At 40.3% G+C, this 14,695-nt stretch overlaps 1 protein-coding gene across 1 annotated transcript; it reads right to left on the bottom strand.

Moving 5' to 3' along the window:
• Positions 1-1,624: 1,624 nt before the first annotated feature.
• On the bottom strand, positions 1,625-4,390 carry LOC127775482 (protein HEADING DATE 3A). The gene is made up of 4 exons (XM_052301735.1): positions 4,038-4,390; positions 3,815-3,876; positions 3,645-3,685; positions 1,625-2,350 (listed from the first exon to the last, which is right to left on the bottom strand). Exons 1-4 carry the CDS (start codon positions 4,242-4,244, stop codon positions 2,121-2,123), a joined length of 540 nt encoding a protein of 179 aa, XP_052157695.1. The 5' UTR covers positions 4,245-4,390; the 3' UTR covers positions 1,625-2,120.
• Between the last annotated feature and the right edge of the window lie 10,305 nt (positions 4,391-14,695).

Raw genomic sequence — 14,695 nt, 5'->3', positions numbered from 1 at the left:
AAACGTAGTTTCGTATTTATGACATACTCCCTCCATCTACTTTTGATAGTCATATTTCATCTTGGCACATAGACCAATGATAAGTAATTCTACTTATCATCTATTTAAACATGCTAGTAGTCATTCCTCGTAAACAAGCGATTCATTAATATTTACATTTCACGATGCTCAAGTAGCCAATCTTGTGTGGAAGAATGGAGGGTCATGCATTAAATCTGAGAAAGTCATTAAGATGATAGGTTGTTGAATTGAAATATGCATATCAAAAATAGAATTTTCAGATTTGGAAATATGACTATCAAAAGTAGATGGAGGGAGTAATTAATAGATCAACCTGAGCCATGCTTAATTAACTAAATAAGGTTGAGGCCATCTATTAATTAGTTGCAGTGGTCACACATTGCGATCAGTTACCACTACACATTTGCATTGATTATCAGGTACAAAGTACTACCTCCGTTTCATATTACAAATCCGTTTCATATTATAAAGAAAAATTTAGCAACACCTAAACTGTCAAACTAGTTTTATTAAGTATATCATTGAATATATTTTAATAATATATTTGTTTTGTGTTAAAATTATTATTATATTTTTCTATAAACTTGGTCAAACTTAAAAATATTTAACTAAGAAAAAAGTCAAACGACTTATAATATGAAAAGGAGAATGACTTTTTTAGGTCAAACTTTGTCAAGTTTGACAACATCTAAAATATAAAATTATTTTTATTAATCTAATATTGAATATAGTTTGATAATATGTTTGTTTTATGTTGAAAATATTACTATATTTTTCTATAAATTTAGTTAAACTTAAAGAAGTTTGAGTAGTAATTGCTCGAAGATGCCAATTGTAGCTATACTACCTCCATTGTCAAAAAGATGAGGCGTAGAACACGTGTAGTCAAATAAAAAAATCTGAAAATATTAAGTAATTAATATATAAATGCAAAAGTATCAGGATTTATTTAAAATGTGAAAATTATGAGTAGACACTTTCTTATGAAAAACTCTTTCTTGCATATAGACTATAGATAGTATTTTAAATATTTTTGTAAAATATATTGTTTTGAAATATAATGATAAAACATGTGTGTATTGACGACTACTATCGATGTATACAATGTCAGAATAAAAAATAACAGAGACAATTATATCCCTGCAACAGCATTGGCTGAATGCCTGAATCTTCGACGATTGGGAGAGAAAAGGAGCTAGTATAGCTGCATCGATCACCCACTACCAATCGTGACGATCTCGATCCATGCTTTTGAACATATAACTCACCAATGGATGCTCGATCGATCATAGGAGAGTGGATTTTAGAGTTACAGATCTAGATATATATGCTTCTTTCACATACGACCAATCGTACGCGTTTTCTGACGATGAATTCTTCTACGCATGCATATGATCAATATCGATCCGTATCAGCTTTTCCAAAACATGGGTTCTGATTGATACTCCCTAGCTGTAGTCCCTTTCACCATCATATCATATCATTAGCACGTAGTACCTGTCCTTAAACTGTGCTAGCGAGAGATTTCGACGAATCGGAACGCGACAGCTGTCGAAATATATATTCAGTGGGGGGCGAGATAGACAGTGAGATGGAAGCCTGAAAGAGACACTTTATATGCCCAGCTGATAGATACACATGTGATACACATTTGATATATTAAGCACATCTCTACTTATATTTCATAGCAATTTCTTGCTACATCCAACATGTGCAGATCGATGTGCTACGTATAAGTACTGCTACACATATATGTTTACATTCTGCTGTATAGCTTCTAGGAGTAGCTAGCAGCCGCTGCATATGATACCAATATTGCATGCATATGCTGTATGTATCCTTGGATGCAAGAGCACGACTCTGCATCTCACATATACATGATGCATGGTTTAGTTAGCTCCTAAATCCAGTCTTATATACCTGCAGCTTATTGCACTTCACTATATAGATAGCAAAGCTAGATCTTCATGAGAGAACTTAGCCTTGCTCAGCTAATTAATTGCATAATTAATTACACCATCATATGTTGTGTGTCGAGAATCATTTCAATTGTCTGAACCTGCAATAGCATGCTGGAGATCGATCGGGATCATCGCTAGCTAGTTGTAGATCCTTCTGCCGCCGGAGCCGGCCTCGCGCTGGCAGTTGAAGTAGACGGCGGCGACCGGCGAGCCGAGGTTGTAGAGCTCGGCGAAGTCCTTGGTGTTGAAGTTCTGACGCCACCCGGGCGCGTACACTGTCTGACGCCCCAGCTGCTGGAACAGCACGAACACCAGCCGGTGGATCCCCATGGTTGGCCTTGGGCTCTCGTAGCACATCACCTCTTGCCCTGCAAAACCATGAACAGATTCAGATTAACATGAGCATGTGCAACAGCTAGCAACACATACAGCTGTGGTAGTAGTGGTGGAGATCGAAAAAATTGATTGGAACACATGAAGAAGAAATGTTCTAAAAAAGACACATGAAGAAACATGACTTTACGGTAAAATTTACTAGCAATATACTCCCTCCGTTTCTAAATATTTGACGATCATTCGTCTTATTCAAAAACATTTGTGAAATATATAAAACTATATGTATGCATAAAAATATATTTAACAATAAATCAAATGATAGGAAAAGATTTAATAATTACTTTTTTTAATAAGACGAATGGTCAAACATGTTTAAAAAAGTTAACGGCGTCAAATATTTAGAAACGGAGGGAGTATATATTGCCAATATAAACAAGGTTACTACTCCCTCTTTTTCATAATATGGTATGGTCAAACTTGGCATGTACGGTCTACAAAACTAATTTTTTATTTATAATTTCTAATATACTATAAAGTTTGTAGTAACAAAATTATAACCATATATTGAAATATCAATCCAATAATATTATTTCTAGCAAATAAAATTCAATTTATATTATACAAATCGTTAGTCAAATGTTTTGAAAGTTGAATCTTGAAATGATGAGTGTGCAACCTACATTATAGAATGGAGAGAGTATTGCTTTAGGAATTTGCCATGGAATTGAAAAGGACATTTTAATGATTTTGTGCTTTGGTCCCCATGGAATTCCCATCGAATCATCCCGTCACTATCTTGAGTGAGCTAGCCCTCCCGATCCGATCCCTTCAGTGTTGTGTTGGCGAATTAGAGTGTGGTGCCATCGATGGGGACATGGTATGTTGTGGAATCCAAGCCCAAGCCGACATATCATGGCAGCTGGCTGATCGAGGCGTGTGATCGTGGACTCATAGCGGCAGGTGATGGCGTGGATTGCTCGCAGTGTGGCTAACTATGGTGCTGGTGGCACCACTAGCTGCAGGGTGCGTGGACTCATGGAGGTTGTCGGTGCCTCGTTGTGGTGGTGAACTTGTTAAAAAATATTTGGAGGAGCGTATCCCTCTCCAAATCACTTTTTTTTTGTGGTGGTGAAGGATGACGGGGAATTAATGGGGCAAACTGGGGGCTCGCGAGTGAGGGAAAATGCTCAACAACTCACTGCCCCCCCCCCCCCCCCCCCAAAAACAATAGTATGGAAAGACAATTTACCTCTGTTAGTTTTATACTGCAAAGTATTTAAGTGGGAAATCAAATCAATCTAAACCATTTGATCGTTTAATACTGACCAAATGACGCTCCAGTGGTACCAGGAATATCAGTGACCAACCTGTAGACAAACAAATTAAGATGATCAACCCATCATGTCAAGATGTGCTAATGTATGTAAATCAGCTAGCAGTGATTATTTTGATCATTGCATGAAAACAAGTGTGCTAGCTAACATCAGTGTGCTTACCAATGTAGATACTCCCTAAGGTTAGGGTCACTTGGGCTTGGTGCATCTGGGTCTACCATCACCTGCAGGTACACACCACAAAAAACCATGACAAATATCAAATTAATGCATTTTAAAATCATCTTGGGTTAAGTACCAAACAAAATTTTTCTATAATATAATAATGAAAGAAAGTATAACTTCTGGTCTCTGCACCAACTACGACACATGGTAGGGCACGTACAAGGGTGTAGAATGTCCTCATGTCATTGCCGCCGACCTCGACCCTAGGCTGGTGGGTGACCATGGACGGCTTGAGCTCGCAGCCATTGGACACGGTCTTGGAGCCATAGGTGACGTTGAGGTTGGTGCTCCGGACGAACGCGTCCAACACATCACCCACAATCCTACCAACCACAAGAGGGTCCCTGTCCCTGCCACTTCCGGCCATCTTGCAAAAAACCCTGAAGGTATATAGTTTTGCTTACTGCAGCTGCCGGCTATTGCAGCAGCAGCAAGTTGCAGGTAGCAAATATACTGTGATAGAGGCAGCTATCTAGCTAGGTGATCTGCTAGCTGAACTGTGTGTGGTGCAGGGCTGCTGGATCGAGCTGTGGTTGAGAGTGAGATGGCCGCTTTATATAGGAGGGCAAGATGATGGCCATGCAAAATTATGTCCATGTCCATGTCCAACTTTCACTTTAATTTAGCTGCAGAAGAATAATATCATCTCTCTCTCTTAGCTCGGTCAGTGTACTGCATGCCGGCCGCTTTCTGCATCGTCTTCCTGTGGACGAGGCGAGCTCGGTGGTCACGCATCGATGGCGCGCGCCCTAGCTAGAGATAGCTAGCTACTCCTATTTCGCAAAGCTTTCTCTTCTGAGCTACTCCCTCTGTCCCAAAAAAAATCAACCTACTATTATATTTGATTTGATGTTTTCTAGTACAATAAATCTTAACAAGAGTATGAGTATGTATTGGATTTGATGTTTTCTAGTCCAAATTCGTTATAATAGAAAACGTCCCATCCAATATTAAGTTAGATTATTTTAGACGAATGGAGTAGCTATCTAGCTAGCCGGCCAAGCTAGCTTGTAGCAGTCGATGTCGTAGTTGGAATTTACAGATAGATGCAGCAGCAGCAGCTATAGCTAAGCGTAATCTAGCTACAGTAGTTAGTTGCTATAGTAGTTTTTCAGGCTAGATCGATCTTGCAGCTATATACTTCCTCCTGTTCCTGCGAGGACTGAGGAGAGATGGGATATGATCGAGAATCATGCATGCACCCGGCAGAGACAGGCTCTATTTTGCTACTGCCTCCAATTAATCCGTAGTAATTCGACGTCGTCTTTCTAAATTAGCTAGTTTGACTGTTGATATAGCCTCCCATCGTTTGCTTTTTTGGCTTATCAGTCGCAACCAAAATTTAAATTTTAAAACTTCATTTTAGAGATTATCTTGAGATTTTTAATTTTACCGTAATTTATTTTTCAGCATTGATTTTTAAATCGCTAAGAAGACGCATGTATATAAGTTTTACTCATATTTGTTGCTTTGTTGGTTTTTCCACAACTTATCAACCCGTACAACAAGGCGGCAAATATGGATGAAATCATAATCAAAAGGTATACAAGAGAGTGAATAAAACTCAAGGGCATAAAAAAGATTGACTTAAATTTTAGGGGCATACAAGAAATTCTCTTCTAATAATATATGACTGATCTGTTGACTTTATATATATATATATATATATATATATATATATATATATATATATATATATATATATATATATATATATATATATATATATATATATATGCATGCTTGATCATCTGTCTTATTTAAAAATATATGTATTTTTATTGTGATTTGTTTTATCTTTAAAGGCACTTTAAAAGTAACATACTATTTCAGATTTGATTCTAAACGAACACACATCCAAAATTTAAGTGTTGTACATTAAAAACCGGAGGGGCATATATTCGGAACTATGTATATGTATTTGAGTTTATTTTATAACATTTATTACACCAGTAGAAACTTTTTATAATATTACATGATATGTAATCCGAACATTAAGTTGAGTAAGGCAATTAATGATAAAAGTCGTATCTCGAAGCCGAATTAAAAGTACTATACTACGGTGCTGCGATGTGTTTGAATGTCTGCCAATTAGCTGGTGATTGATTGAAACCGTGTAGAGAACCAACAGGCAAGGGCTGCTTGCTAGCTGCCTCCATGCATTCTCTCTGTCTGCAATTCTGCGTTGCTGTCTTAATCTGATGCCTGCTTATTATGTAAATGTTCTTGCTTAGCTCGATTTGTCCGGGCAAGATAAGCCGATACCATCTCTAGCTGTGTCAATAAATCAATGGCATAACAATTATAATATTATAATTATATACAGAAAGGAATTAATTCCTTTCCTTTTTATGTCGGCGGCTGGTGATGTGAAAGAAGAACAAGATCTGATCAACTTCACAGAGAGAGAGAGAGAGAACAAAAATTATTTGATGGGGAATGCATGCATTTGCTGCAAGCTACTCCCTCCGTTTTCATATTATAATTCGTTTGACTATTTTTCTAGTCAAATTTCTTTAAATTTGAACAACTTTATAGAAAAATATAGTAGTATTTTCAACTCAAAACAAACATATTATCAAAATATATTCAATGTGAGATTTGATGAAACTAATTTGATATTTTAGATGTTTATATATTTTTCTATAAACTTGATCAAAGTTAACAAAGTTTTCACTAGAAAAAAAAATTAAACGACTTATAATATGAAACGGAAGGAATAGTAGCTAGTACCTGATCCATTCTAGAATATAGCAACCTTTTGCTATGAAACTGAACATATATGCATGCACACATGCATGCATGGCAGTGTGTGGTCGGAAAGGTTGAACAAGACGGGCTTGGCAGACTTGCCTCCAACGGCATAGCTTACACAGGACGCTCGCCCAAATTTGGTTAAAGCGTCCGATCATTGTCTGCAAAGAATATTGTGGCAAGTGCTAGCTGTAATTAATTAGATTGCCCATCTGCAATCCTCATTTTTAATTACCATAGTTGGGAGTTAAATCAGGTCTTTTCGGGCGTCCGGGGGAGAAAATTTGGGTGAGATTTCTCTATCGATCTCAAGATGAAGTTAATGTCGCCCAGAAATATTCATTTTGTAGCTGAAATTAATTTAACCAAAACTCGAAGAAATTTGAATTGATGCAAAATATTTTGACCAGTTCAAGAAAAATCTGAGTCGTGGCCGAGATAGTGATCGTGGTATCACGTTACGATCTCACCGAGAATCTTTTTTTTTTAACAAACTAGCATCCGAGTGTGCCATTTCATTAAATATAGGAGAAAAAACTATATAGAGTGTAAGGGTGTTTTTTTTTAAAGAAAAGGAAAAAGCTCGGCCTTAGGAGGCTATGCCTGACAAACATTTTTTTCTCTCCAAGGCCCTAGTTTTTGCCACTTCTTTGATTTTTGCCATCAAGCTTGTTGCAAAGAGCTTTTGTGCTTGAAGACTCGCTGGTTCCGCTCTTTCCAAATTTCCCAAGCAGCTAAGAGGATTAGGCTTCTCAATTCAACCCTTCTTTCTGTACTTACGGGATGGAGGCCAGATCCAACCACCAACCATAGACTGTTGTAAGGTTGCTCTAGTTCGTTGGGTCTATCTCTTCATGGCAGATCCATGCTGCAATTATTCCCCTTATCCACCTCATGTATCTGCTTCTCACCGAGAATCTGAACCACATGGTTCATTAAAGAACAAAAAATTTTGGCCAAGACCACGGTGAGTTTCATTAGTTTTCTTTGTTGTTTCTCTCTTACTAATACATTATGTCTTGGTTGTCTTTACTTTATGTGTCGCAATGAAATTACGGTGAAATAGAAAAATTCTTAGAAAATTTTGGGCAAATTTCAAATTTCAAGAAATTTATTTACAAAAACTACAAATGGGGGAAGTTCTTAATCTTGGATCTCTCTAACGCCGAGTCGACATATAAGAATGAAACGCCGACGATATTCTTATTGAGATGAGGGGAGAGAGCCACGTTACAAAGGAACCAAACAAAGTTGTTGAGGTAACTGCCTCAGGCTGGTAGTCACAGAACTAGCTAGGATGAGTTTGATTCAGCTTTTCGGTTTCGCTACTACCTCATTATTTTCGTAAGCACACTTTTCGATCAAACTGTTATAAACAACACACTTTTATGCAAAACTTTATATATAAGTTTTTTTTTAAAAAAACGAACATATCCATTTTTAAGTTTATAATAGTTAATACTTATTTTAGTCGTGCTCTAATGATTCTTTGTGTTTTGCGTGAAAAAAAGCATGGCCATTTTGCTGTATCGAACTAGGCCTAATAAGGACCTGCACAAATTAATCTTGGATCGATCTCTTTCTCTCCACTGCTGCACGCAAAGAGAATCGGGCATGGATGGTAGAAAAAATTGACATGGAACATTGGAGATGCCTTAGTGATATACATAGATTTATAGTGGAATATAGTGACAGCGCTCAGCAACGAGAGTTTCTTACATTAACATCCTTTCGAATTTTCATTGTCTGCTTTAGAGATTAGATACTCGTATATCCAATTGGTATATCTATCTATCTTGTAGACAAGCATATATACTTGCCGATAGAGTTATTATTGAGAATTTTTCAATCGTTGAGGAAGATGAGATGACTTTAGTGTTGGTCGAGGGTGAAAAATGTTCAACAGTAACTTTCTAGTTTCTATATACTGTTGTGATAGAGAAACTAGCTAAGCCTTTTCTTTTGTATATATGTGCGTTTTTCTTGCATTGATAGCTCTTTATTAATTCCAATTTCCAAGTGAAATAGTATCGGTACCGTCGTAAAATGTTACAGCATTTGACTATCTTCCAATAGGTCAATTGATATAGAATTCTATATTACACTTCAAGGCATAGAGAGCTATGCATGCGGATAAGAATACTAGTACTTCATTAAATACCCAAATGAAGGCCAGAATAGTCAGAAAAACAGCGGTAAGCAATACCATGTTATGTCCGTAGTCCGTAAGCTAGCATAACTCAGTACCTATTTGGTAGAGCTTCAAATCTCTATCCCTTCTAAAGTTGAAACCGAGCTAAATGGTTTCAAACTTTCAGCTTCACTTAAAAAGAGTTGGGAGCAGGCTAGAGTGTTTTCATAAAATGAATTAAAGAGATAAAGTGGGGTTCAGGCTACTCGTCCTCATACACAAGTATAGGCCATTGGTTTTGCTCTTTAAGATTACAACTCGATGTTGTTAGTTTTACTTGCGTCGTAAAAATGTTGTACATATTTTATATGGATTCATGTGTACTTGTTATGCGTCATAGGCTTACATCCAGACTCACAAAGAAAATTCCGAGATTCGTCACTGAACAAGATGATTGCTAACTAGTATATTTTTCTCTTTTTTTTTGCGAGGATTGCTAGTATATATTTTCTCATGCTTTATGCTCTCAACTTTACTTTTTATAAATCATGAAAAAGGTATAGAGGGCCCCTCTCGTTTCCTTAAAAAAATATATGTATAGACCACGCGCACTGCATAAAGCTAACAATGTGCTATAAGATACTACCTCCGTTCATAAATACAAGGAAGCCAACATACAACAACATTAATCCATTATATTTGTGGATAGAGGTACGTAGTACTAACGTATATAATGGTAGTGTGTTACACAAAAAACTTGTGCAATAACAAGCAACTTAACTATAGCCTTAAGAAAAAAAGATGCCACAGGCACAATATTTTCATGCATTCCATGAAAAAGGAAAAACAGAACAAAAGAATTAATGCACGGAGCCGTGTTGATCATCACGAACAAAAGGCATTTCCCTTTTCCCTTAACTTTAAATTGACAGCAGGCACGTATATACATCAGGTTTGACCAATTTTACTCCCTTCCTTTTTGGCTGCTGGCTGGACAAGTGGTATATTATCCATCATCAATTCATTACTTCGTGACTTCATCAACACACCTACTCCCTCACTCCCACTGAATAAGGCGCAATCAGACTTGAAATGTAAAACTAATATATATTTAACTTTAAATTTCTCATATACCATGTTAATTTGTAGCAATAAAACCATAATAATATAAAAAGAAATCCAAATGTCAATATAACGATATTAATTCCATCAAATGGATTTAATTTATAATAAATAATTATTGGTCAAATATTTAAAGGGTCGAATATGAGCGTCTAGCTGCTAAGCTCGGCATGCCACCAATGCACCAATATGCGTCTGAGGAATAAATTAACGTTGATGTATCTTATCTTTGTCTCCAAAAAGAATCCGGCCGGACTCTCAAATAACAGGTCAAATCGGCACAAAATGCATCTACAGCTGAAAAACAGCATAAGGCATGCATTTCATCCCTTCACGCATGTCTTGCTCCCTCTTTTTCCAGATGTGATATATGATCTACAACGTAAATGTTACGTAGCTGACTGCAATTGGTGTGTTGTTTTGATGGAAACGGATTTGAGATCAAGAGATATATATGGCCTCACTAATTTCTTATACATGTGGTACGAATTAATAGTTAAAAAAATATTTATAGAAACATTTGAGTTGAAAGTTTCAAAATATTTATAAAAGTTTCAAAATCTAGGAATTGTATAAATATTTATAAATATAAACGTTAAAAGGGATGAAAGTTTCAAAATCTAAAATATTTATAAAAGTTTCAAAATCTAGGTTGAAAGTTTCAAATTTGAGTTGAACATTTTAAACTTGATTTGAAAGTTTTCAAATCTTTACTTGAAAGTTTTTAATCTGAGTTAAAAATTTGCAAATTTGAGTTGAAAATCTTCAAATTGCTGTTGAAAGTTTTTAATTTGGGATATAAAGTTTAGAATTTTGGGTTGTGTTTTTATTTTTTTATTGAAAGCCTTAAAATTATATACGAGAAGTGAAAAAAAATGCAACTGTGTGTAGAGCCTGTTCAGATTGATGGCATTTTCAACCATACTATTATTTGGTAAAATTGATAATTATGTGGCTACATTTAGTTTGTTACAAAATATTGGCAATGTGTATAGAGTTTTGGTAACATTATTAAACCAATACTACCAAAATTTTGGCATTAATCTGAACAGGCCCGTAGATACAAACTAATTACTCGGAAAAAGAAAAAAAATAACTAATCACGCTAATCTTCACTAAATATAGTGCTAATCACGTACTTCTTTTGGTTTCCAGTTTAGATGGCACTGCTCGCGCTACCGATATGCCAAAATTTGAATTCAAAACAGGATTCAAAATATTCATTCTCATCTCAAAATCCTCTCCCTGAAAAATTATCAAGGAAACTATTCATGTTGACCTACACTCCATCCCTTTTGGAATAAGTTCACTTTGGGTCCCTCTATTTATCGCCTAGTACGATTTTTGTCCCTTGACCACAAAATCAGGTATGACCCATCCCCCAACTTACAAAAACCGTGCAAACGTAGTCCCTCGGCGGTTTTGAAGGCGGTTTTGGCTGACGTGGCGCATACGTGGCTTGTTTGACTAGGTTTCTGTCACGCCCAGAAATTCACGAATCAGAATTTCTAAGCTGAATGTGCAATAAACCCCTGTCTAGGACTAGCCAGGGTACACAAACGACAATTGTTGACATACAGATCCACGTCTTACAAAAACATAAAAGATTGCGAAATGCAGCGGAAAAGATAAAAGCGAGCTAAGCCTGAAGACATGACTCCTGCAGCGGGCGACTCCATTCCACAGGCATCCTTGACGACAGCGACGAAACCAACCTCTTCGAGACACCTCCAACTGAGAAGAACTTCAACTCTGGTGTGGGGGAAAAGAGAGCAAGACTGAGTACTACCCATTGTACTCAGCAAGTCATACCGGAAGAGGAGGTATGATGCAGGATATAACTAAAGGAGGCTAAAGGTTCATTTGCATAAAGCTAGCATTTAAAAGCAGTAGTTGAAAGCAGTAAAAACTGTTGAAGTAATTAATCAATATTAACCAATCACTGTCCAACGCTACATCACGTTGCGACAGGACCAAACCACCACATGAACTAACCAGTTCCATTAGCTAACTAGGGGTGAGACTAATCACGGTGAATCTGGTCGACCGCCCATAACCGCGAGCACGGCTATTCGAATAGTTTTACTCTGATCAGAGGTGTACAACTGTACCCACAAGACACAGCCCCACGACATGTTCCCGTGCGCCGACATGCCACCACGACATACCAGAAAGAGGCCGTGACAGGACCCTTCGCATAACCCCCTCTAACCAATCGCACCACACCTCAGGTTTCACCACCACTCCTCGCAAGGCAGCGGGCAGTCCCCTCTCGTGCCACGGTGAATCCGGAAGCCGATCAACCGGACACCCTGGCTGACCCAACTCCATTACGCCCACCCTTGCCTGGGTACGTCGGCTAGAGAAAAGCTACACTACAAGCCCAGCGTTGCCCACGCTGGCTTGTGGTAAGTGCGATAAGTTCTTCCAGGGCATCTCGCGAACCGGTGCTTAATCGCCATGGGCACAACTAGCAAAACCATGCACCCACAGCCCACCATGTAGTGTATTTTAATTAACTAGCACCATTGCGGTGGCACTAATCCAAAGCTATGCCAATAATCAAAGTCTATGCATTAATGTGATTCCCCCTTTGTGTACTAGTTGAACTAAGCATAGCTAAGCATTCCCTAAACCAACATCTAATCATTTTAATACCCAAGTTATCAATGGCATAAGGTAAACAATATATGGCTGAGTAGTAGGACCCATCTTACATGATATTGTAAAAGAATGCAACATTTAATAGAAATACGGGACATTTGTAAATTGGGTACAATATGATCAATTGTAATGTATGACTTGCCTTGCTCTCGCACTGATGAGACCACAGCAACATCTTCGAGAAACCGCGGATCAACGAAACGGCCGAAATCTACGCGACAAACAAAGCACACAAGCAAAATATGCTATAAGTCTACTGAAACATGAAACAAAACCATTTTTAATGGATTCTATGCATTTTTATGAATTTACTGAGACTTGAATAGACTTAATCGGAGCTCGGATGAATTAGTTATGAATTTTAGAAGTTTAAATGTGTTTTTACTATAAAAGAAAAGCCTTAATTAGTTTTATTGCACAATAAAGGTCCCTACTGACATCATCAAAGGGGAGGGTGGCGCCGACAGGCGGGCTCCACTTGTCAATGGCTCAAGGTCGCCGGTCGACCAAGTCCACGGGACCGGAGGGGAGGGGCGCACCACGTGGCGCCGACGTGGCACCACGCGGCCGGCCACGTGGGCCACGGGATGGACGGCCACGATCCGCCGAAAGGCAGATCGGGCGGCTGGGGATGGGCGTCGTCCAAGCCGGCCCGGGCATGGCGCACGGCGGCGGCGTCCGGCTACTGGCGACTGGCTACCAGCCGGCGACCCGAGCGGCCGGTGACGCGGGTGGCGGCGCGGATGCGAGGAGCGGCGACGCTAGCGAGAGGAAGGAAAGGGGGAGGAGGTTCTCATCGAGGGGTTCGGCCGGCTTGAGGGAGGCGACGACGAACGGCGACGATAAGTGACTGAGAGACGGCGGCGAGGGGCGGACGAGCTCCGGAACCACCTAGGGAAAACAATGGGAGGGATTAGAGGGAGAAGGGTGGTCCACGGCGAGTGGAAACCATGGCTGAAGGCGGCGGCAATGGTGGAACCTCACCGGAGCGCAGGGAGAAGCGGGCTCCGGCGGCGGAACTCGACGGAGGGGAGGTGGACGAGGTGGACCTCGGCCGCGCGAACCCGACGGCGGCGGTGGCGCGGTGCGGTGGCGGCTAGAGGTGGCTGGAGTAGTGGAAGAGGCGGCGGCGGGTGGCTTGGCGTGGGGAGAGCGGTGCAACGGCGGTAGGGGGCAACCGAGCGGCGGCCGGGATAGCTCCCATGACGGCGAAGCTAGCAGCGGCGACGGCTTGGCACAGCGGCGGCAGCGCGCGGCAGGAGGTGGCGGTAAGTGGCGGCGCTAGTGGCGAGCGGCGCGACGGCGGTAGGAGGCACGGGAGAGCGCGGCGAGTGGGGAAAAAGAGAGAGGGAGCTCGGGGGAATGTTTTATAGGCGAAGGGGGAGGCGGACGAGGCCTGGAAGGTGGCCGATTTGGCCGACGACGTGGGAGAAGGAGGGAGAGAGTGGGGAGGGGATTCGAAACGAATCCTGCCCATTCTCGGGCGCGTGCGAGGGCGGGAAACGGCGGGATGTGGGGAGGGGCGTGGGGCGCGGAGTGGGCGCGAAAGGCGGGGGAGGCGGGTGGCGGGTGGCTCGGCGGTTGCCGGCTTGGGGAGCGGCGGCAAGTGGTGGAAGAAGGGGCCGACAGGTAGGCCCCACCTGTCGGTGACCCGGAGGGGGAAGGGAGGAGGGAGGAGCCGGCTTGGGCCGGCCCAGCCGAGGGAAGGCCGGCGCGGGAAGAGGATTGGGCCGACGGCCCAAGGAAAGGAAAAAGGAGGGAAAAAGAAAAGAGAAAAGGGAAAAAGGATTTTCCCAGGGATTAAATATTGCACTTTTTGCTTATTTTAATTGGTTAAAATTATTTCCAATGCTCTGAAAATTCCACTAAAAATCCTGTTAGCATATTTTGACTTGTAGAATCCAAGAAAAATTCCACATGCCGATTCCGATTATTATTTGCATTTATTAATTAAGGAATTAGCTCTAGGTTAATTTAAACAATTTCTTCGGGTGATTTTTTTTAGGAATTTAAAGCAAGGAGGAGAACTTCAGGGCGTGACAAACCTACCCCCATAAACGGAATCTCGACCCCGAGATTCGGAAGAGCTAGCGAAGAGGTGTGGATGGGTAGCCTTCAATTCATCTTCTCTTTCACAGGTGGCCTCT

Source organism: Oryza glaberrima, chromosome 6 (genome assembly GCF_000147395.1).
Source record: "Oryza glaberrima chromosome 6, OglaRS2, whole genome shotgun sequence".
Taxonomy (NCBI): domain Eukaryota; kingdom Viridiplantae; phylum Streptophyta; class Magnoliopsida; order Poales; family Poaceae; genus Oryza; species Oryza glaberrima.
The sequence above is the reverse complement of the archived record's forward strand: the minus strand, read 5'-3'. Positions and strand labels throughout refer to the sequence as shown.